The sequence below is a fragment of the Alligator sinensis genome, unplaced genomic scaffold, assembly GCF_000455745.1.
Source record: "Alligator sinensis unplaced genomic scaffold, ASM45574v1 scaffold611_2, whole genome shotgun sequence".
Lineage (NCBI taxonomy): Eukaryota > Metazoa > Chordata > Crocodylia > Alligatoridae > Alligator > Alligator sinensis.
The window spans coordinates 4,548,993-4,572,570 of NW_005841869.1; the positions used below are offsets into that span (position 1 = coordinate 4,548,993).

A 23,578-nucleotide genomic window follows, 5' to 3' on the forward strand; every position below is an offset into this window, starting at 1 on the left:
ACCCAAAGTTGACCTCACAGTTCTGTTGTTGACCTTTTTGGTTTCCTTACTGGCTTGAATATACTGTAAATTCCAGTAACTCTGTGGACAGTTTTTTTCCAGACACTACCATCTTGGGAAGGCTAAAATAAGTAGGAATCAATAAAAAGTATATATCAGAATTTCTGGTACATGATGATATTTCCAGGTTCATGAGGTTGGAAGAAGCCACAAAAACTTAACACATCCGTATAGGTGAAATAAAGAAGTTTATTAATCAAAATAACCCTTTGATTCAGTGTAGATTCAAAGTACTCAAACATTTAGATTAATTTGAGACCATTTTATCAGCCGCAAGGAGACTCTAGTCCTTGAGACTTGCAATACATGGTTTCCTCTATAGAGAAATGGGATTTTGACTCTTGTGAAGTGTAGTGTTCACTGTAATCCTGTTAACACACATTGTTCTAGTAGCATTTCACCATAGTCTCCAATGAGCCTGTCTCTCCCCTCATTGTCTCCTGAACAGGCAAAATGTTAACAAACAAGATGCTTGGCAATGTACTTGACAAATACAAAAAATATAGTCCATATCCCAAAGAGCTTATTAGCGATTCTTCTCAACCTTCCAGTCTGCCCCTGTGCAACACAAGCACAAATGAAAATGACAAGTGACCAAAATGGAACATCTCAGTTTTGCTGTCTGTCATCATTAGGAAATGCCAATGTGGGCAAACTATAAAACTAGCCTAGTCTAGTGACATAGGGTATACATGGAGGACTACAGTGTTTCAAGCTGAAAGATATATTATAGATGGGACTTGAGTTTGCAGTGTTAGAAACCTTAATGCTATTATTATGACTGCCTAAAATGACCTTTTAAACCTGCTATTGTCATTCAAGGAAAGCGGAGCAAATACTTGATTGCCTTCTAAGGTAGTAGAGTTGGGCCATGCCCCATAACAGCGTTTGTGAAAGGCACAAAAATATAAATACCAGTCATTGAAAGATGAGGTCAAAACTTCTGGTATTCTGGCTCATCCAAGTGACCCTTCCCTAGACAACTGAAATATGGAATTTTATACTTGTGAACACGTGCTGTCTAACATAAAAAATGAGTAGAATGGGACCATTACTTTTTTTATGTAGGCTTACTGCTAGTGATGAATTGCAGGAAGGAACAAGTTCACTAGGTGGAGTAGACAGAACTGTTGCAGAGCTTTGAAATCAAGAATGTGAAGATTAAATGCCGATGTAGTGGGTGACAGTGTAGGCATTCAGAAGTCGGTTGATTTGTCGAGCACTGTAGGCTAGGCATTGAGCTGGGAGGTAAATGACGGATGATCAGGACATAAATAAGCACTGGGGTTGCATTTAGGTTGGGACAGGTTTTGGATTGTCAATAGGCTATTACTCATGCAGAACTTAGTTTTTGGTTTCTCTGGGATGGTTTGGAGAGGGCTGATCCGGCCTCAGGCAGGGGCTTGGACTAGATGTGACCCCTGGAGGTCCTTTCCAGCCCTACTTCTCTGTGACTCTAAAGCAGCAGCAAAGTTTAGACATGGCACCTCTCCCCTTTTCCCCACATTTCTAGGTTTCCAAGTTAAAGGTATCCCATTGATTGTGAACTCAGAAGTCCCAGGTGATTTCTCTTTATTTGATATGGTTTTTGCCTAATTTGCTAATTTTAATTTTTTTTTCAGTAAAAACTTTATACAACTTGCATTCTGTTACAAAAAAGATGTCCTATTCTCCTCCCCCCCTGCATTTTAGAACTAAGTGCCAGTATTGATTAACCTTTGTTTAATACAAGTACAGAAAAAATATGCAGCTGATATTCATGTGACACATTAGACTAAATATGTTCAAAGAACAGAATTTCAGTAAAACGTGACAGTTCTTTATGAAGTCTGTTTGCTGGACGGTTCTTATAAAAGTTATTTTTATGCATCAGTATAATTCTCTTTTTGTTTTTATTGAAATCTATAATTTTTCCAGATAACCCTCCTATATTTTTTTTTTCTTTTTGAAGGGTAGTAGCAGCTCTGACTCTCTGGAGGGACGGAGCTCGGACTATGCCAATAAAAGCTATGATGCGGTTGTATTTGACGTATTGAAAGTAACTCCTGAGGAGTTTGCTGTAAGTAAAAAATATTATTTCTGAATTTATTCTTGTGGAATATTTGAGACTAGCAGGGTATAAAAATAGCATAAAACATTTCTTTTTTCTGTCTTAGAATAAAACCTTTTAAGCGAGTCAACTTTCAGCACTCTGAGGCAAGTTTCTGACCATATACATTTTGAGCCAGAAGCTTCAACATTGAAGTATTCATCACTGAGCTGATTCAGCATTTGGGGATTTTGAGGTTTAAGAGAAACTACGAAGTTGTTTGGATTTCCTCCAAAATTCTAAAATGGTTTTTAAGATGCTGATGAATGTCCACAGTCTTTTAGGATACGACACTCGGTGAGGCAGACACAGCCCTCCTCACTAGCCTTTTCTTAACTGGTCATCTACTAGCACAGTTTTTCACTTTCCTACAGAAGCAGGTATTTCTCAGAAACCAGGGATGAAGACTTGCTAGGCAAAGGGCATCAGGTCAGACTGAAAGCAAAAGTTCTTTGCTAGCAAGGGCCCAATATAGCTCTTGTATTGTTTGGCTGCTTGCTTCAGATTTAAACATTTGCATATTTAATAATCTCTGCCAGAAAACATAAAGGTGAAAGAGCGAGGGGTAGTGAAATGGACTCCAAATTTGCATAATTGTTCCAAGCCCCCTGAACAGTGTGACAGGACCTAAAATGGATTGGTACCTCAAGGCTTTGGCTCCTAAAATGCCATGTTTGGAAGCAAGTGCCCTATAACATTGGAGCCGTGTCACCATTACTTCTGTGATTTTGTCATTTTGCAATAAATCTTGATAGTCTGTCTTCCTGCACCAAATCATCATACAAGTGTGAGGACCAAAGCTGGATATAAAATATTAAAATAGCTGCAACAGTTTAGTTTACAAAAGGACTTGAGATGTCTGCTTAAAACAGAATGAGCAAGCGCTAAAGAATTAGCTTCAACATTTAATAGAGTGAAGTTTGAAACAGTTAATAAAAGTGTACAATTAAAAATTAGCAAGCATTTGATCCTTTCAAGAAGGAACTGGAATCAAGCCCTCAGACAGGTCAGGACACAGCCATTTTAAGATGATCACACAGCATTAATTAATTTCACCATTTTTTCCATGCTAGCAAAACTCCATCTTTTTTGGTAATTTCAGTAGAAGAATATTCTGATGGTCACGAGTCTTCTAACCCAGATGTCTTAAAAAGTATTACAAGGTTTCTTCCCTCTGCCTTACCACCAAATGAGATGTCATCCACAACCATGAATAAAAGTTCAGCAACTAAAGTAGAAAGGGCCTCTGTGGGATTTGCAAAGATACCTAAAGCAAATCCCATTTACTAAATGCAATTTTTTTTAAAGCACAGGCAGGAAAACTTTTAAAACTAAAACAAACACAAAACCTCTTAGTTTGAGGCATTCTCTGATGCCCTCTTGTGCTCTGCTCATACCCCTTTACTTGAATACCGTGGTCTACAGCAGTGCTTCTCAAAGTGGTGATCCGCGGACCGCTGCCGGTCCGCAAGTCACCGGTTGCCGGTCTGCAGCAAGTTGCCAGGAAAGAAAGAAATATATTTTCAGAAGCATAACATTGATATGTCATGGCGCCACAGTTCATACGTTCCAACACTCCAGGTGACGTCACGTCATGCGAGGTGAGGAAAGAGAAAGAAACAGCCGGTCGCGCATTTGTGCAGTGCTGTTACATGCAGTTGCTGCCACCGGCTGAACCAGGCACTGGTCCTTGGCCCACTGGAAAAAAAAATTGCCAGTCCACTACATCGGATAGTTTGAGAAGCACTGATGTACAGGACTGGTGGCAACTGAAATATCTCTGCTGGTTCTGATCCCAGCAGAGAACTAGATAATTATATCTTTACTATAATTAATAATAGCCAGTAAATTACAGATTACTTTTTCACTACATTGACTTCAGGCATGTACTATTCCCTTTGTTAAGTATTTCAAGTAACTTGAATTAATATAATTTAACTGAGGAAGCTATCAAAGCAAGCCCAGAGGGTCTGGTCTGATTGTTGGCAGTACTGTGCGAAATAAACCCATGGCATTGTAAGTCAACGGAGGCTAGAATTGCTGTGTTACAGTTAGATTCCCAGGGAAATGGAGTGCAACCAAGTAAAGGTCATTTCCTAAAGTTGAGCAATTTCTTTTAAAAACATAAAATGTGAAACAGCATGAGAGAGGAAATTTCTCATACTGGTGAGTTCTTGCCAGTAGAGAAAATAGGCATTCGCCTTGGATAATAGCCATTACAAGATGCAAATGAACCCTTTGTGGGCAAAACTTCTCAGTAAGAAGCATTGCAGAGTGCAGTAACCTGCTGACATGGGGGCTGACCACCTTAGCTGTTGGTTTTCAGGGGAGGACAAGAATATCACCAAAAAGCTTAACTTCTCTGATTATGCAGTGAATCTGCTCATGGGGAAAGTGTTGGCCAGATGCATGAGTCAGAGCTTCTGGAAGGCTGCACCCACCAGTAACAAGCAGATGGAAAAATGTAATAGTTTTCTTTTTACACTAAATGATTTTTAATCTTACTGTTGCAGAGCCAGATTACATTAATGGATATGCCAGTATTTAAAGCTATACAGCCAGAGGTATGTTTTCTTAATCTAACTGTTAATGTATGTGGTGTGTTGGGGTATAATGGACTGATCAGATAGATAATTTGTTGCCTTTAAATGTGAATGAAGATATTAATCTTGTGAACGTATGTAAACACTGAACGATAGTTCTTGGGCCTGCACATTCTGGATGCCTCTTAACATAACCAGAATAGACCAGAGAGGTAGATGACACTTGCATTCAATGCATTTCACTTCAGTTTCTTAAGCTCATGCTTCAAGACACCCACATGCATGAGCAGAGCTTAGCTTCTTTTCATGATGCATTCCAAATCTCGTTCTGGAAGATCAGGCAAGCGTGCTAACTTTCCTGCACAGCTGTCAGCTTTTCTGTGGAAGGCTTTGGCAGTCTGGGGAAACCTGGTAGACCCTGCCCTCGAGGACCCTTGAAAAAACAAGGTTTTGTTACAAGGGTCTCATAGGTAATTAGAGTTCAGTTCCTCTGAAAACTGTCAGCATGGTGCTGGTAAGAAATGTGTGCTGAAGTGCAAGCCACTCGTGCTGAATTCATGTGACATTTGTTTGACATTCACTCTTGATCTGGTGGATCTCTCTACAGACAGGAGAGAGTCTGTTCTGGTTCTGTCGATTATAACTTTTTCTCTTGTACCTGCTATTTAGTTGTCAGCAGCGTGCTGTGATGATAGGACCTAGAAAAATGATGTTAAGTCAGGCACTCATTCTGCTGGGCACACGGAGGCATAGCTAGCAAGTATGGTATTCGTAGCAAAACCCCACTGGGAGATTGGGGGTGGCGTGGAGTGGTGAGGATTAATCTCACCTGCCCCAGGAACTCAAGTTCTCCATTGCTACTGGCGTGGAGCCACTGCCATCGCTATTATACTTGGGGTGCAGAGCTGGTGCAGCACCACAAAATAGAAGTATTTTTACAGAAGTTAGTCTTGGGAGAAAGATCTTGCAACATATCTCTGTAGGAAATATCCCTTCTTTTGACTTTTTGGTAGTTTGATTGGCAAGGAGGACAAACCCAGTTGACACGTCAGTTTTGAAAAGGATTTAAACATTTTTGACTGAAGGTCCTTTGCATCCTTTTGAAGATCTTCAGAGAAAAGGAGCATGTGTGCTACTGCCTTTGGCTAACGTCTGTAAAAATAAAATTTCTCAATTTTGGCTACAGGGATCACCAAAAGGCCAGCATTTTCCAAGTTTTCCACATTGTGGTAGGTGAGATTACAGGAGTTTTTTCCTACATTTAGAATAAGAAGTTTGTAGAGGTGCACCGATGCATCAGTCTGATATTGGATTGGCACCGATATAAAGAAAACTGAGCGTATCGGAAATCGGCCTGATGGGGCTGATAATTTGGCTGATAAATGCCCGTGCACGAGTGCAGCCACAGCGCAGCATGTAGGCAACGAGGAGCACAGTCCAACAGCTTGGAGAGCTGCATGCAGCTGGTAAGTCTGTTGTGGTGGCAGGGGGGGGGGGGGGGAAGGGGCATGGGAGTGCACATCTGCACCCGGGCAGGGAGGGAGGGAGTGGTGCAGGAGCTGTGCTGCTGCCGCGCCCGCCTGCCCCCGCCCCCGTGCCGCTCGGATGAGCCATGGCTCTGTCCGCCACCCTGCCACAGCCGGGCACCACCAGTCCCTGCCCACTCCTCCCTCACCACAGGGGCCTTGATCTGCCCCCCCCTTTCCCCCATCTCTTCCCTCCTCTCATCCCCTTCCACCGCAATAGACTTACCAGCTGCACACAGCTGTCCACGCTGTATCAGAAATCAGATCAGCTTCAGCCGATATGCCTCCTTAAAAATCGGATACCGGTATCCGCCCCAGAAATCTGTATCAGTGCACCCCTAGAAGTCTGTGCATTAATAGTTGGCAAATGTTGACCTTCTTTAAATACATTTTAATTGCTTAATAAGCTGGGATACCTATGCTCCTACTAATAAAAACTTCCTTTTGAGTTTCTAAAAATTACATCATAATTTTCTAATATAATACTATATTCCATTTGGTAATTTGATGTTACACCTTTTTCCAACAGACAGAGGTAACTGACCCCTGAGCTAAGTGTTTGGATAGCCCAAGCACAGGTGGTGATGACGCACCAAAAAAACACACACCTTGATTTTGGAAGGCAGAACATGGAGAAAAAGATATTTCCAGAGTCATGGCTGACTGTATGACATGGAGTTAGAGGTAGCAGGAACTCCCCGGTGTGGCAGACTGTCTCCTGGGATGCCACACTTCCTGGACACTGTGTTTCCTGGGAGGACTCTTACAATGGCAGTAGCAAGGCTGTTACTTCTTTAATCTAAATAGTACTTTGTCTAAGTACCTGTAAATAAAGTGCTGTTTCCACATCATACACCTTATCAGGATACTGCCAGCAGCTCACTTTCTGCTACATGCACAGGCATACAATACTTGGCCAGTAGCTACTTCTGAAAGAGAGTCAACACAGGACTCTGCTTCTTCAGCTTTCTAAACCAAACACAAGTGGCAACCAACTGTCTTGACAGCCGCATGGCATGAACAGTATTTCGAGGCATGCATGAAAGCAAACAAAATAGCTTCCTTGTTTAATACACTCAGCCCAATTTGGGGTGGGTAGGAGGGATGGTTTTGGCAGGACTAGGTGCATGTTGTATGTGAGAAAATATAGCATAGATGGGAGACTTCAAGATGATTGGCATCCTGAAGCTGAAAACACCTACAAGCACTAGGAAAGACCATAAGGAAAGAGTTAAGAATCTGAATAACAATATGATGGGGCATAAGCAAACTTCACTAAATGTCCCAAAATCCCAATTCTGTAATTGCATAGGAAAGCTTGATTGGCTAAAATAACATCTTAGTTAGAAAAGGTAATAAAAGGGGCAATACATGAAAATGTATAACAAGTAGAAAATGAGGGAGATTTGATAACAGTGACTATAAATCAGTAGTCATTAAATTCAGGTAAATGTTAAAAGAAGCGTGAAGGTGTAAAATCTACATCTAGTAAGGTTAAACCCACCATGGTCAAATAGTTATGTTCAAAACATTTTAAACTGAACTGAAGAGCATTCTGAGCATTGATGTTGCTATTTAACAATATTGGAACACTGGTGGCGTCCCAGACATTAGTCTTTTTTCAGTTGTAAAGCAAGCCAGTTAGCTTAACCTTGATCCCAGATAAAATCATGTAAAGATGAAAGCAGGATGCAGTTAGTAACCATTACTGAATCAAGGATGGCATGTAGTGCCAGTAAAGCAAGGTTACTGGAAAATAGGGTCTTTGGAGACTTGATTAGCATTTCTGATGAGTTCTTCAGTTTGCTTGGCACAGGTAAGTGGCTTGAAGGAAGGCTCAGTTAAGGCATCGGAATATGCACTGCCTGACTTTCTGATTAAAAGAAGAGAGCAGTCCTGCAGTTCTTAGCCTAATACCATTCACTTTCTCAAACAATGATTGTTGTTAACAACGTTTGCAGATGACCCAAAAGTTAATACATGGCAAATAAGGATGGTCACTTCCAGTGAGCTACCTGGTTTGCACTACAAACTATGCTTCCTTGAATACCATGCATTTTAATACAGCTAAATACTAGATCATACATCTAGGAACCAAGAAGATAGGTTATGCTTAAGAGGGAGCACTGTATTCTGGCAAGAGGTCACTTGAAAAAGAATTTCAGGTTATGGTAGATAAGCAGCTGAACATGAACTTTGGCATGGTTGAGAAAGCGAGTGTAATCACATGGAACTGGGTAGGTGTTACTGCTGCATACAGAATTAATGAGACCATTACTGGAATATTTCCAGTTCTGGACTCCACACTTCAAAAATATGATGACAGATTGGAAAGTATACAACAGAAAACTATGCGAATGACATAAGGCCTGGAAGTCTTGACAGCAAAATATTGAAGAAACGCAGTCTATTTAGCTTAAAGAAAAGTTTGAGGTGATTTTGTTCATGGTCTGTAAGTATTTACAGAGGGAAAGGAGAAAATGAGAACTCACAACTGTAGAGAATTTTTTTAAAGAAATCCCTTCTTTTATCACTTTTTAGAAAATTGAAAAGATTGTGTTAGCTGTCTTTTTTTGAGGGTAACAGAAAAAGCAAATTCAAATATTCCAGAGATGGTGTTGTAGACTGATCCCTTTTTTTGAAAGAAAAAACTAAATGAGCGTGCGTAGAAGGGTAGAGAAAAGAACAGCACATACAGAAAATGCAACTTCTGATTCTGTGAATATCATTAATTGCCTATAGCTCATTGATCTGCCTAAACTTTTGAAACCCTTTGATTTTGCATGAATTTAAGGGTATTTACTAACACCTCCCTCCCATACATACACATCTGTGAGTCTGTAAATGGCAGATGTTTTTCCTTTTTCAGTTTCATAGTGGCTTACTCTGCGTTGGGTTATGGAGTGTGAAAGTGGTATGACCTGAGAGAGGAAATATTATTAAAAGTGGCTAATAGGGTGTATTTAAGCAATATTACTTGGATATACACTTAATTGAGTGAGAATTATTGAAATGTTCTGTTTTGCCACTAATGTCTATATACTGTCAGCAGATTAGGACGTCGTTCACAAGTGTCGTCCTCGTTGAGTTTTAAATTTGTGTGACAGATGACAGAAAATGGAAATGTGGTTTGACATTACTTTTTTTTTAAAACAAAAATGGTTTGATTCAGTCCTGTTTTGGAAGCCAAAATAGCTTCTGAAAACACTGATCTTCTAGGAAGTCATGTAGACGATGAGTAAAGGTTTGGCAGGGTGAAAGGAAAATGGACGTTTGCAAACATCACACATAGCTGCCCTGTTCCCTGATGATTATAATAAGTGACTAATTTTATCAAGACTTGGCCCATTAATGCAGACACAGCTTGGCAATATAATTGCTCTCAGCTGTGTTTAACTTAAAAAGTATATGAAATTGATTCTTGGTCCCATTAGGGCTGTAACAGATAACATCGCTAAAGGTGAGAATTGACTACACACTATTATAATATCACTCTGGCATGTATATTCTTTGGAGAAGATTTGTAGGTTGGTGTCTAAACAATCGATCTGTATTTTTTCCCCAATTTCCCAGGTACTGTTTTAAATGTTTGCTGAAAAAATCATCTTTCTAATATGCTAAAACTGTCTTTGCCATTAATGTCAAAAGCAACTTTCTCTGTTTGAAAGTGTCAAAATTGCAAATATTGTAATATCATCTAGATGTCTGAGACTGGGTATAGCACCTGTAAATGTTCTTTAATTTCAAGTTTTTAAAAATAAGAACATATTCATAACTCTCTAATCTCTGTGTATGCAAATTGTCTTGTTTTGTTGTCATGGGCAGGATGGAAATATGTTATAGTAAATATGTAAAGGGAAAAAATTGAGATAATTATTAAATCAAATAGAGAACTTCAGGTTCAAAATGAGAAAAGCCTTTTCTAATCTAGAGAGTGTTAACAAATGACAAAGGCCAACAAGGTTCTTTGTGTAAACCTGATATCTGTTATTAGACCAGCTAAAATAGTTGGAAAATTCTTCTTTGCAAGCTTCCAGGTACAAATAAGATGGATGAGAGTTGTTCATCCAGGAAAGCACAAAACAATTGCAGATGCTCTGTCTGCCTGACGAAGGTTGTTTGTGCCCAAAAGCTTGCAAATATTTTTTTTCCAACTATTTAGTTGGTCTAATAAAAGATATCACATTTACCCAAAGAACCTTGTCTTTGTATATCCTTAGCCCATCATGGGCTACATCCAGCATCCCTGGAACAAATGACAAAGATAGTTTATCAAGTAGCTCTAGCAATTCACAATAAGGAGAGTCGCCTACTGTCTGGTTCAAAGACCTCCATGATTTGTTTTTCCGTTCCTTTTATAATGCTTAAAAAGTAGGCTATTGCAAATAGAAGGTCATCAAGTGATGCTTGGCTTCCTTTTTGTTCATTTTTGTTGGGTGTGTTTTATTTTTTGTTGCTTTCTGAGAAATATCTGATGTTTCTGCTAGTGGGCCAGTCCTGCCTCTGCAGCAGTCTGTGAGATCAGACGGTCACATGGGTGATCTGCCACAATCCCTTGTTTTCATTCAGCAGTTTTGTTAAAACTGAAATGTGTTGTAGGAACATTTCCATTTTTGACAAATTAGCATTGCACAGTGGAAAAATGTGCCATAAGAAAACTTTCAACCAATACTACTTTGAAGCAGTCCAGAGGGCAAAGATAAAATATAGTTGGTATGCTTTAAAAAAGAAAAAAAAAAAAAGCAGCAGCAGCCTTTGTTTCCAAAAATCAAAACAGTTGCTTTGAAAATTGGAGCGGATGGGCATTTTTTAAAATGCAGATTTTCCGCTTACATCAGTTGTAATGACTGTTTGAGAAACTTTTACAGTAAGACAATATTTTAAAATCCTGTTTCATCTTATTCCTCATTGTTTTCTTCTTTAGTTGCTTTTGCTTTGCTTTGTCAGTGTGCATGTTTCTTTCCAGCTTTATTATTTTATTGATTGATTGGCAAGTAAAGTTAAGCTAGCAACACGGGCCTTTTGCAAACTCCACTGATTAAGCTGGACATCATTAATAAAAATGTGGACTATGACTTTATCTAATAATTCTCTAAGCAGCAATTGCTGGAAGTTAGTCGTTTTCAAATGTGGATTTTCACAGATGCTGTGTCTGGGTCGTGTCTGTCCGTCCGCCCGCCCCCCCGAATTAATGAGTATTGTTAAGAGCTATTTATTGTGCTAGGAAGTACAATGTTCTGTGGCTTCCCTGTATTTCTCTCCTCACGTGATTTAAAACAAAAATAAATCTTGTGTTTTAGTGGCTCCAGTCCAGGTTACCACAAAATCAGTAAAATCTACAGAAATCTAGTGGAAGGGGGGACATGTACCTCCCCCTCCCCCCCAGCCAGGGGCACGTCGTGGGTGCGGCGGAGCGTGGTGTTCAGTGCCGAGGCGTGCGGCGTGGTCGTGTCCCCGGGGCTCAGGCAGGGCGTGATGGCAGCAGGTTGCAGGTGTCCAGTCCCAGTGACGCCGCTGCTTCTCCCAGCCCCCAGGTCCCTGGGTGCGATGCATGTGCAGCCAACAGGCCCTGCCTGCACCCTGGGGACATGCTCTGTTGCCCAGTATCGAAGTAGGCAGGCACTCCTGTATCGGACACATCCCAGTGTTTACTGACATGGCTCCATCTGGAGCTCGCTGCAGTCTTCTGTTCTGGAGGCAGTGGTTATGGATGGCTGAGAATGCTTTCCCTCCAGACATGGCCTGAGCAAATGAATAAAACACTGCTACAGCTGCTGATGGAATAGGCAGGAACAGCCACGGATCCAATAGCATTCGTTAATTCATGTCCAAAGATAATCCTAGCATCTAACCAAGCAGTTGATGTTGGACAGTGTTCTTCAGAGAGCTCTAAAACCAAACTGGTTCCAGTAACTCTACAGGAAAGTGTTTAAACACATTCTCTGTCCAAGCAGAAGCGAAGATGAGCCACGGCCCAGGGATGTGATGGGCTTACGTGAAACAATAACAGGCCTCACCTCTTCATGTCAAACCTCACAACAGAGACGAGAGCTAACAAAAATACCTGTGTCAGGAATCGGTTGTTCGGCTGTTATTCTCTGTTAATACTTATAGATAGTTTAAGAAAAATTAATGGCTGTGTGAGGATGGCTTTTAACTAACCAAACTTTCCCTTCTCCTGGGAGATTTGCAGATTTATTTCACACATTTAAAAAGTCACTGGTTGCCAGCTGTTACCATGCTTGCTTTGTATTCTCAGAGTGGGAAGGACAGTGGAGTCTTGTGACTACTGTGTGTGCTGTTACCAAATGAGGCTGCTGGGTTTTCTTAATGATGACAACTGCGTTATGCTCGTCACTAGAAAAATTAATTAAAATATTTTTCTTAGCATTAGGTCTAATATATTGCTTTCCTGCAGTTTAATAATTGAGCAGGCGTTTGAGCTGTGTTTTTTTTAAAAGATTTCCAAAAGTAAGTTAGAGATCCTGGATTTAAAAAAAATCAGCCTGAAGTGACTGCATTACAGGGGAATTTAAATTTTCTGTATATGAGTGTATGTAATAGAAAGGCTCTTCTTTTTTTTTTTTTTAATTTAATTTACTGGTGCTAGCAGACACCCTTCTGATTAAAAAATAAATAAATTATATGCAATTATCAAAGCACTGGCTGTCAAGCTAAGTCCATGAAGAAGCTGAAGATCCAGAAAATGTAAACATCACACACCAGTTCATAAATACATATGGATTTTTTTTTAGTTGCATGAAGGCAGAATTTTGTTTCAAATTCTAATTAGAAACAACAGGATGACTATATACATTAAAATTTGAAAATGTATTAAAAGACAGAAATAACAAATGGCACTGTAAATAAATCTTCCTGATTTAAACTTTCATCTCTGCCTCTGGATGTTGCTCAGTCTTCTGTCAGAAGTACTCCAAAGTGTCAATCTTCATACAGTGAAAGGGAATGAGACCAAGCTAACCCAACAATTGCACTTTGTGCCATGCCAGGTGCATGGCAGGAGGGGTGATTGTGGAATCAGAGACCAGTGCCCAGCTGTGCCTTTCCACTGGCCAGCACAAGGGGAGCCTGGCATCAGGATCCCAGGAGATGGAAGGCTGCATGCCTGCAACTCAGCATGCCCTGGTGCAGTCCTGACAACTAGCTAATTCTCAGCATCAGCCTCGGGACTGCAGTCCGAGCCCCCCAGGGCTGGGACCATCAGTCAGCTCGTAGTCAGCCCTGGCCCTGGGGAGTCCCAGGCATGCCACATATTCAGTTATGGTGCCATGCAAACCAGCCATAAAAATGTTCTATGTTGTGTGTGGAACACTTTTATGGCTAGTTTACCATTTCAGGGCACCTGAAATTGGGTGCACATGTAGCACCCCTGCCAATTAGGTTGTGATTAATGCCTTAATTAAGACATAAATGTAATGTGTAAAGGGACCCTACGTATTGCCCCAAAACAGGGTTTTTTCTTGAATCGGGGCCTAGATTTGCTGCTGTGGCTCTTTTCTCTCTGACTGGTGCGTGTGCCACTTATGAATCTGTGAAATGGAAACAGTACTTTTTGGACGTGCCAACACCAAGTGTTGTCTTGCTGCCAGAATTCTTTCCTGCTTACGCAGGGGGAGTCGTGGGGCTCTTCAGAGCTCAGTGGGGATCTGGGCTTTCCACTCACCATGGGAAAATGTGGATTTTTTTTTCTCCTTTTAAAGCAGAAGCAGAAAAATGCAGGAACTGCGGGTTTCCCCGTGCAGGCTGACAGAGTTCCAGCCTGTAGCGGACCACTTGGGCTGGGGGGAGCGGGCACCACGTGTGTGGCAGGCAGGCAGTGGTGGTGGAGAATAGCTCCCCGCAGGTAAGTCTGAGGGGTGGGGCACAGGCAATGTCAAAATATATAGGTATTTAGAATTGATTTTATTATAATGATTGAGACACTGTTAGGCTTTCAAATTGTTTTAAGATTGTAAATACATCAATAAAACATTGTGTTCAATTGAGCTTTTTTATATATAGATAGTGACGTTTCATTTTAATTGCAGAGAAATGCAGATTTTGAGGTTTTATTTGGAGAATTTGGGATTTTTTTATCAGAGAATTTTCAATTTTAAACAGAGAAAACCAGGATCTGTGCGTCATTTCCCACGTACACAGGAAGTTGTAGTACAGTGTATTGCCACGAGAGTGAGAGGGTGTCTCATGATGCTCTAATGCAATTTTTGTTTGCATTATACCCCCCTGCTTGCTAGGCTCATGTTATCACCCAGCTTTATCTTTAGAAGGATAATTGGGAGGGGGGTCTTTCTCTTTCTGATTTTATTTAGTTATTTTTTGAGAAATTGGTTTTAGCACTTTAGCAAAATAAAATCCCAAGTTTTAAACATTTGAACATCCTTTAAAGGTGATGCTTGCTGTCTTTTTTTCCACTTGCTCATTCAGCTATAATTTAAAACGTGTTTGCATAGTACTGTGGTAAGAGCCTGGAAAGAAAGTATATATCACATTTCATTGCATTTGCACAGAGATGTAGACTTTTACCTTGACTCATTATGGCCGTGTGAAACCATATTGTGGCTGAGGGTAAAAATTCTGTTCAAAGTGCGCACTATTCCTATTTTACATTCTAACTTTTTTTCTTTGTACTCTCACTGAGATGCATTGATATTTATAGCTTTACCTCAGCAGCTCTCAACCTTTTCAGACTCAAGGCACTTCTTATGAGACTTGAAGCAGCCCTCAGAAAATATCAGCTCTTTGCTTTCATTTGTTTTTTGGACTATGGAAAAATAACAGCAATTTTTCTATTGCAAAGAACTTGGACCACGACTGGTCAGAATATTTTTAATACAGTGGGTTCCTATTTGAAATATCTGGGTTTAATTTGTGAATCATGTTTGCCCACCTAACAATGTTAACATTGCATGGCAGTTGCCCTGAGATCCTTTCAACCACCCCAAGGTGCTGCTGGTACCCAGTTGAGAATCACTGCTTTAACATGGCAAAAAAATCATCTTTATTTTTGTGCATATGGAAATGAAGTGTGATTTAGCAATGTAGAAAAAACCCAGACAACTTGGTAAATAAATGCTACCTCATTTGTTCTTAAAATCTGGTCTTCTATTAAAAGCTCAAACTTGGTCTAAATTAAACCCATTCAAATTAATTTGTGTATAGGATTTTCCTTTGTTAGTGGCCAACAGTTTCTTATTACCTGTAATTTTTCCCCTTGTTCTGTTAAATGTAAGTTTTGCTGTCTCCCACAGCAGAACTTTTTTCCATGTGATCGTATAAATTCCAGCTTTTAAACCAGACATCTGCCAATCCCACGGAGAATGTGTGAATTAGCAGCAGCAGCAGCATCAGAAGCCTTGCATGTTGGAGGCTTCTGTCATGGAGCGTGGATAGAGACTTGCAAGTGTTTTCCTTGCTGTTCCCCAGTAACATACCTAGGGCACTGACTTAGGAGGGGCACCAGGACTTGTCCCCCCACAGGTGACTGGTAGGGGGTGCACGTGCCCCCCAATGGCCAACACTCATGCTGTTGGTAGGGCTGGTGCCCCCCCGACAGGGCTGCTGCTGTCAGTGGCTTCTGCGGGTGCCCCCCCAGATTCAGGGGAGACTGGTCGCTCATGCGTCCCCCACTCCCGTGGAGCCCACCCGGGCAGCACGAGCAGTCCCACAGTGGCTTTTCCTGCGGCAGCCAGAACACCGTGGTTGTGCTGCTGCTGCTGCTGCTGCTTTACGGGCAAGAGCCGGGGCGGGCAGCAGGCAAGGACACTGAGCAAAGCTGTGCACCCCTGCCCCAACGCTCTCCTGCAGGACTGGCCCTGTTGTTATGCTCCTGCTGCTCCAACTTGAGCCTGCTTTTCTGGGGAAAAACAGTTCAGTTTTTCAAGGTGTGTAAAATGCTTTCTGGAGGCAGGCACCTCTGGCTGATTCTGCTCTCCCTGCTGGCCTCTGCAGTGCATAACTCACATTTGGAAACTTGCACAAAATGTTGTTTGAGAGTCTGCCTGTAAAAATAGGAATGATTTAGAGTTGCTGTTCTGGAGAACTCATTTCCAGCATGTGCATATTCCCCATTTGCTAGATCTGAATAGAAAGGCTGCATAGATATGTGGTAATTTGAGCCTGTAACTGGAGAGAGTTGGGCTGTCTAATATATTTGGAACGTCATGAAACAACTACTTAAAAATAGTCAGGTTTCTCTTCCCTTGTAAAATTGAACCTGTAGTTTATAATTTTGGATTTCTTTTAATGCAAAACTGTTAGCTGCTTGTACAGCTAATTAAGAAAAAGTAGCGGGGCGAGGCTGAACTGTCGTCCTCGTCTAACTCAAAGCTCTGTGAAGGCCCCTTGATTCCCCTCGAGGGGTGTAGGAGGCAAAGCGAAGTGGATGCCGAGTGCAGGCCTCTTTTGTGCACAGCTGGCTCTGTGGACATTGCGGAGCAGGGCTAGCCCATCAAGTGACTGCCGTGGGGACATGGACTCGATGTTATGAAGTACTGAGTGCCGCCTGTGCTCGCTGGTTTTACTGGGGGCTGAGCGCGCTCAGCACTTGACTGTCACATCCAGGGCCTTCGCAGGATCCTGCAGTTTTGTGCCAGATCCATCCGAGAGGCGTGCTTGGTCAAGGAGGGCAGATTTGTTTCATTTCCCCCGTTATGGACCTTGGAAGGAACTGGACGCAGCTTGGGGCACAGACTGGCTTTCTCTGTCGCGGTCAGCACAAAGCACATTTGTGGCAGTAAATAATGAACACACATTGTAAAAATGAAACTGTTTCATAAGTGATAGTACTGAGAACAGGGCCCTTCCAGCCCCTCCAACTTTTGTTTGTGGGTTTTTTTGGTTTTCTTTGTCAACTTGCTTGGATGCTCCCCAGCGTGCGTTGCAGTTTTGTCTGCTTGACTCAGCGCGTGCCTGAGCTGGGTGCCTGTAGGCACAGGAGTATTCCTGGTTGGTTTGCTTTTGCCACTATGTACTGGTTGTCAAACTGTTTAAGTACTGAAGCTTAAGTTTTACTTTCTAGCTTGAAAACCGCCTGGAGTCTAGAAAGGCAGTTGTGTTTTATGATGCTGTACGTTCTGTACGGTTGGTCTCTTGTTTAGGTGAAATACTGTCTTTTGCCATAAACCACTTAAGAACCTAGTTTAATGCTGTTGTCTCCATTATCATGAATCAAGTTTTGTATAATCCTTATGTAAAGAACTGTATAGATGCCCTTGACTCCTTAAAATAAAAAGGACTCTTTTTCCTGTGTAGTGGAAATAACTTGGGATATAATCTAAATGTATAGGGACTTTTCTGTTGCTGGGTTTGTGTACTGTGAGTGTGCATTTTGCACCTTGCTGGTTTTGAAGTACACTGCTTATAGGGAGAGGATTTAACATGCTCTTCCATGAAGATGAATGAGCTGCCTACTACAAGTGGCTTCTGCAGTGCATTGACAGCTGTTTCTGATATCACCCTGGTGGTGTGAGGGAGGGAGCATGTTGAAATAAACGCTTGCCTGTCTAGGTCTGCAGCTACTGCTGTAATTAAAAAGGTGGCGTGTTTAAAGTACTATTTGACTTTTAGCTGGGTTTACCTTGTAATTATTGGATCTAAGCAATACATAGCAAAGTGAGAAATAATGCAAATAATAGTAATGCCCAATTATACTAATCTGTATGAAAACAGCATCTGACCAAAAATAAACAAAGCTTTCATGCATTAGTATTGTAATCTAACCCATGTGATTAGAAAGTGTATAAATCCTCTTTTTTCTTTGTGAGATGTTTTGAGGCATGATTTCAACAGAGAAAATAACTAGAATAAATTGGCTCCCTCTGTAACAGCCAGTAACATGTGAACTATCGTAAAAGACAGAGTCCACTGCATCGCTTCTTCAAAAAAGCAGAAAAAACTAGGTGTTCAACAGCTCACTAATCTGCTACACAGTTCAACTCTGCAGTCAGATATATGGAAAATACAGTTCCATGCCAGAGCCGCATCCAAGCAAACGTGCCCTCGACCACTTAATACTGATTTTAAGTACTTTGTAGGTCAAGATAAAATGATGCACATATAACCTGCTGAGAGACCTAGGATGGCTATCTTGATCTGTGCCACATCATTGATTTTTGCCTGCCATGGTTTCCTGTATTCCAGTATTCAGTTTGAGTGGCTTTGGGGGTTTTGCTTTCCTGTTGATGTTGTTTGGGGTGGGAAGGGGGGTGTAACAGAGGTGGTGCGTTCCTCTTAGATTAACACAGAAAGATCAAATGTTGAAAAACAAAAAGACCATAAACTGTAGCTTTTCAAAGTGTTGCTAAAATAAGACAATACACAATCTGTGCTGAACACTGTCTCTTATTATCTTCCTTTTTCAGCTATTAATAGACATTGTCTTCACCACTCCAGTCTGGCAACATCACAAACAAGCTAAGCTTTTAGAAGGCCGGGTAGAGATGTACCATATAGACCAACTCAGTCAGAGTTGCTTAACTTTCATGAGCAAAAGCTGATGACGTCCATTTGATCATTTCAGAGATGCTTCTGATGAAGTCAGTTCTTGCTCATGAAAGCTTATGCATCTCTGATTCAGTTAATCTGTAAGGTGCATGTCTACCTTGCCTTCTGCCTGACTTCTGATTAACATGGCTGACTACCTCTATAAACTTTCAGTGGTGGGTAAAGGCATTTCCATACCACTGGTATGGTAATAAGAACCCAGTTGTGTTAAATTCCTGAGTCAGGAGTTTGGAGATGAGAGGGTTAGGGTTAGGGTTAGGCTGAACAAGTTGGTATAGAAATAACTAAATATTTAGAACACCATATCACAAAAGGACACTTGCTTGTATCTGCCCCATAACAAATCTTAAACTGTGAAACATTTTGATATTTTCTCCAGGAACTAGCAAGCTGTGGATGGAATAAGAAGGAGAAACACATCCTTGCCCCTAATATTGTTGCCTTTACCAGGAGGTTTAACCAGGTAAATAATCTATTTAAATTCACTGAACAAATGCTGTCTTCCAATATGCAAGGACTGAATTAGTTACTTTGCAAATACAGATATATGTGCCACATCTGAATCCTATTAATACATTTGCCTTCATAGATGAGCAATCAGAAAGTAATTAGAACAACATTTTTCTTGAGAGAGTTATTGGCTTTAAAACAGACTAGTCTGGGTGTAGCACATGATATATTGATTGTAATTGCATTGTATTTTTTTGAAGTTAAGGCCAAATGTAAATGTTAAATGACATTGATTGGAAAAATAATCCTTGTTTGTTAGTTTTGGTTTGGCCACCTCTTTTAATGTCATGTACTGTATTTGTTTTATCCAAGTTATTTACTTGTTTAATAGATGTGAAAGCAGTCTGCTGGGTACCAACGAGCTATGTTTCTTTCTGATGAAGAATATTTGATTATATTTCAGTTCAGCAACCCGCTCTTAAACAGCAGGTTTTCTGCCAGACCCTAAGATTGTCTAGGATTCTGATATAATCCTCGTTACACACAGAAACAAAGTCAGTTTGGCAAAATTGTTTTGTTTTGGTCTGTTTTAGTCTACTTTGTGGACAGCGTTGTGTGTTCAGGTTGTATCTATTAATACAAATCAGCAATAAGTTAATACTTGTCAAAGTGCAGTGTTATACAAAGCCCAGCACATCCTCAGAGCAGTTCTCTTTTAATTGGACGAGGACCTAAATCCAACTAGCAGATCAAGGACAGGCTAATTTTAGGATTATCCCTTCTAAAAATCCTTAAATATGCTCAGAAATATTGTGCATTCTGCTGTTGCATGCCAGCACCTATGTGAGAATTTCCCCCGTCCCCCATCAGCCACTGAATCAAAACCACCCATTATCAAATACTAGAATCTAAAGTTTGGAAAGGACCTCGGAGGTCACTTGGTCCAGTCTCCTGCAGAAATGCAAGATGCACTGTTTCTAAACCATCCCAGTCAAACTTCTATCTAGCCTCTTCTTGTAAACTGCCAATGAAGGACATTTCTCCAGGTAGCCTGTTCCTGTGCTTGACCACCCTTAAAGTCAGAAAGTTCCTCCTAATCTCCAATCTAAACTTCCCCTGCTGAAGCCTGTCCCCCATGGCCACAGAAACCCCCCCATCCCCATCCTCTGTGATTTGTCCTTCAGAGACTTACCTACCCCCACCCTAGTCTTCTCTTCTCCAGACTGAATAACTTTAGTTCTTTCAGCCTCTTCTTGCAAGTCTTGCCGCCCAGGCCTCAAATCATTTTTGTTGCTCTGTGCTGGGCTCTTTCTCCAATCTGTTCACATCTTTCTTGAAGTGTAGGGCCTAAAACTGGACAGAGTGCTCCAGGTGAGGCCTCACCAGTGCTGAGTAGAGGGGAAGAATCACTGCTCTTGAGTTGCAAATACCATTCCTGTTAATACAACCCAGGATGCTGTTAGCTTTTTTGCATCAAGAGCACATTGTTGGCTCATATTTAGCTTATGGTGCACTGTAACCCCAGGCTCTTATCTGCAGTACTGCAGCCTAGCCAGGCATTCCCCAGTCTGTAGTTGTGCATGCAAATGCTCGGCTAGGCAACAGTACTGCAGAGAAGGACCTGGGGGTTACAGTGGACCATAAGCTGAGTATGAGCCAACAGTGTACGTGTTTGCCTGGCTGTAACTGCAAGACACCAGAAGCTGAGGCTGTAAGAAATTGGCCCCTAATACAACAAGACTTGCAAGTCAGAGTTTCTTACGGTGCTGTGCTTCATCAGATGGGATGATCACACGCAGCTGCTCACGTATCTTATGTCATATGTAAATCATCTGTTCTTTAATTAAGTCAATCACAAAAAAAGTTGTTAATTTAAAGGGCAAAGATTATGCTGGTGTAAGAATGTAATCAAGGAATTGTGTGTGCTTTTAAAAAGCTGTCAGCAGTTCTTTTTTTTAGCTAGTTAGCATGCCATTTGAACTTGCTCTACACTAGTCAATGGAAAAAATGTGCTGTAGAACAACTGTAATGGCAAGAATGCAGCCTTGAATAATTAAAATAAGCCTGTTCCTTTTTTTTTTTTTATTTCTCTAAATATTGTGATTGTTATCCTTACTGAGCACGTTGCAGTGTACCTGTATAATTCTTACTTATTGCCTGATATAGTAAGCTCCCTGATTTGAAGTATGTTAAAAACATGTTCATTTTTCCATTTAAGTTAATAGGGCTCCCTTCCTTTCATGTACTTTAATTAGAAGTAATCTCAAGAACTTTGCCAAATTAAGTCCAAGATATTTAAAATGACAGCTTTATTTTCATTAATTTTGTTAATGTTTTCTGGACTTCGGAAGTTCTTGACAGCCTTTATTGATAAATATAGAAATACCATGATCTGTTGTGCTAGTCTTATTAAAGGTAAAGCTGACATCACTATTTCTTATGCTTCCTGAAAATTCTTGTTATAAGATTGTGTTTTCAATGCTTTATAAAATTGCCAAATTGTAATTGCTTGTGTTCAGATTTTTCATGCTGGATATCTGCCACAGGCTGAGTATATTTTTGAAGAATTTCAGCCAAAACAGTTCAGCCATTTCCAAGAATGAGATTAAGGAAAATAGTATTTTGCCCATTAAAAAATTTCTTACAGCTGTGTCCCGGAGTAGTTGTAGCACCCCTATGCTTTGGAGCAGGGACTTGAAATTTGGCAGGGAAAGGGGCCCTTGTGACAGGGATGCGTCTTGCTGTTGCATGAAAATCCTTTCACGTTTGGCCAGTTCTTAAGCCTTTAAAAATGTATTTGCATAGGCCCAGTTGAGGCTTCAGAGATTGTAGCTCTTTGTTCCAAGGAGGTTCAGCTCTCACTGAGCAAGTCCCAGCCCCTCAGTTTCTCTGTGCACCTGAGCTCCCTGGCAGCACCCCTGCAAAGCTGAGCATTCTCCAGCCCAGGCCAGAGAGCGTCAGCGACAATGTCCCTGCTGATGCAGCTGCTGATTTTTAGCAGTGTTGGGTCGGGCCACGTGCTGGAGTCGAGAGCACAGAACACTGCCTCCCTGTGCGCTCCTGTGGTCCCGAGGAGGGCCACTCCCGAGCACCCACCACCCGCGTGCTCCTGCCCGCAGGCACCAAACCAAGTACTAGGACTGTGAATGTGCGCCAGGCCACAGGTTGTAGCAGGTTGGGACTTGCCTGTTCTCTTACGTAGGCAGGATTTCCAGGGGTGTCCTCTGTCACTGCCAAGCATGCTGGAGCAGAGTGCTCAAGGGTGGACATAACGGGTAGCACAGAGCAGCTTCATTTCCGTGTTCCTGGCTTAGGCTGGTAAGTGGGCATGCCTCCCTAGAGGCACAAGGGTACAGAGTGGCCATGGCCTTTGAGCCCAGCCTGCTCAAGCCTTTTATGGAGGAAGCAGCCCCTTGCCTACAGTGCTGCTGCCTTTGAAAGGTGGGGGTTTGGAGGAGCTTGTACTTTCCTCAAAGTACCTGGAAAATGTACAGATGCCATTTCAATTGGCCTCTTTATTAATTATACTTAGGTGTTTGTGTTTCCTTTCAGGTTAGTTTCTGGGTTGTACGAGAAATTTTAACAGCACAAACCTTAAAAATAAGGGCAGAAATATTGAGCCATTTTGTGAAAATAGCTAAGGTAAGTGTGAGTTTTCTTTTTTATTACTAATATATTTTCATTCAGAGGGGCTTTTTTGGGTTTTGGGGTGTTTTTTTTTTCCCTTTCTGTGTTACTTCACTCCTCATATTGACTGTCCATGGACTGCAGAGGTCTTTAGAGCTGGCAGCTACCATCCCACCGGGTGCTTGGCTCTTATGCCACACAGCATGAATGGCTTATCCTGCTGAGGAAGTGACACCTGCTGCTTTTCCATGGCATAGTACAGTGGGCAGCTGATTTGTAAGTGGTCGCAGGTCTAGATGTTCCACATTAAAAAGAAGTTTGACTTTTTTTTACTTGACTGTTTATGAAGAAAAGGTGGCCTCAAACATGCTTTGTGTTTGGTTTCATCTTAGACATACCAGGACAGACTATCTGTGTGTTGGTTGTGCTGCATGACTTCTTGGAGGCTTGCGATGCATTTTGCACTGAAGGAATGGGATATTTAATATTAATCTAGGATTTTTTGCTCCCAAATGCTGCTCAGCTATTTGAGATATAGTCTGATTAAAAAGCAGTCTTTTGTTGAATTGTAGTTCTGATGTATTGTTCTTATCAACTTAAGCTCATTGCTGCAGTATCAGGCATCAGTGAAACCCTGCTGAAAAACACGTTAAGACAAAGTGTCACCTTTTTCAGGCTGCTTTTATGCATGGCAGGGAAGAAGGATGTATGATTGCAATATAATTTTCATGTAGAGATCACATTTTATTTGCTGTAGGGAA

The 23,578-nt window shown here is 41.3% G+C and overlaps 1 protein-coding gene across 1 annotated transcript in view; it reads left to right on the forward strand.

Moving 5' to 3' along the window:
• RALGPS1 (Ral GEF with PH domain and SH3 binding motif 1) overlaps nucleotides 1–23,578 on the forward strand; it is a 203,037-nt gene that overhangs the window by 25,088 nt on the left and 154,371 nt on the right. The window contains exons 3-6 of the mRNA XM_025194588.1: nucleotides 2,012–2,119; nucleotides 4,663–4,713; nucleotides 19,120–19,203; nucleotides 22,743–22,832. Coding sequence (XP_025050373.1) covers nucleotides 2,012–2,119; nucleotides 4,663–4,713; nucleotides 19,120–19,203; nucleotides 22,743–22,832 — 333 coding nt within the window. The remainder of the gene's footprint in view (nucleotides 1–2,011; nucleotides 2,120–4,662; nucleotides 4,714–19,119; nucleotides 19,204–22,742; nucleotides 22,833–23,578) is intronic.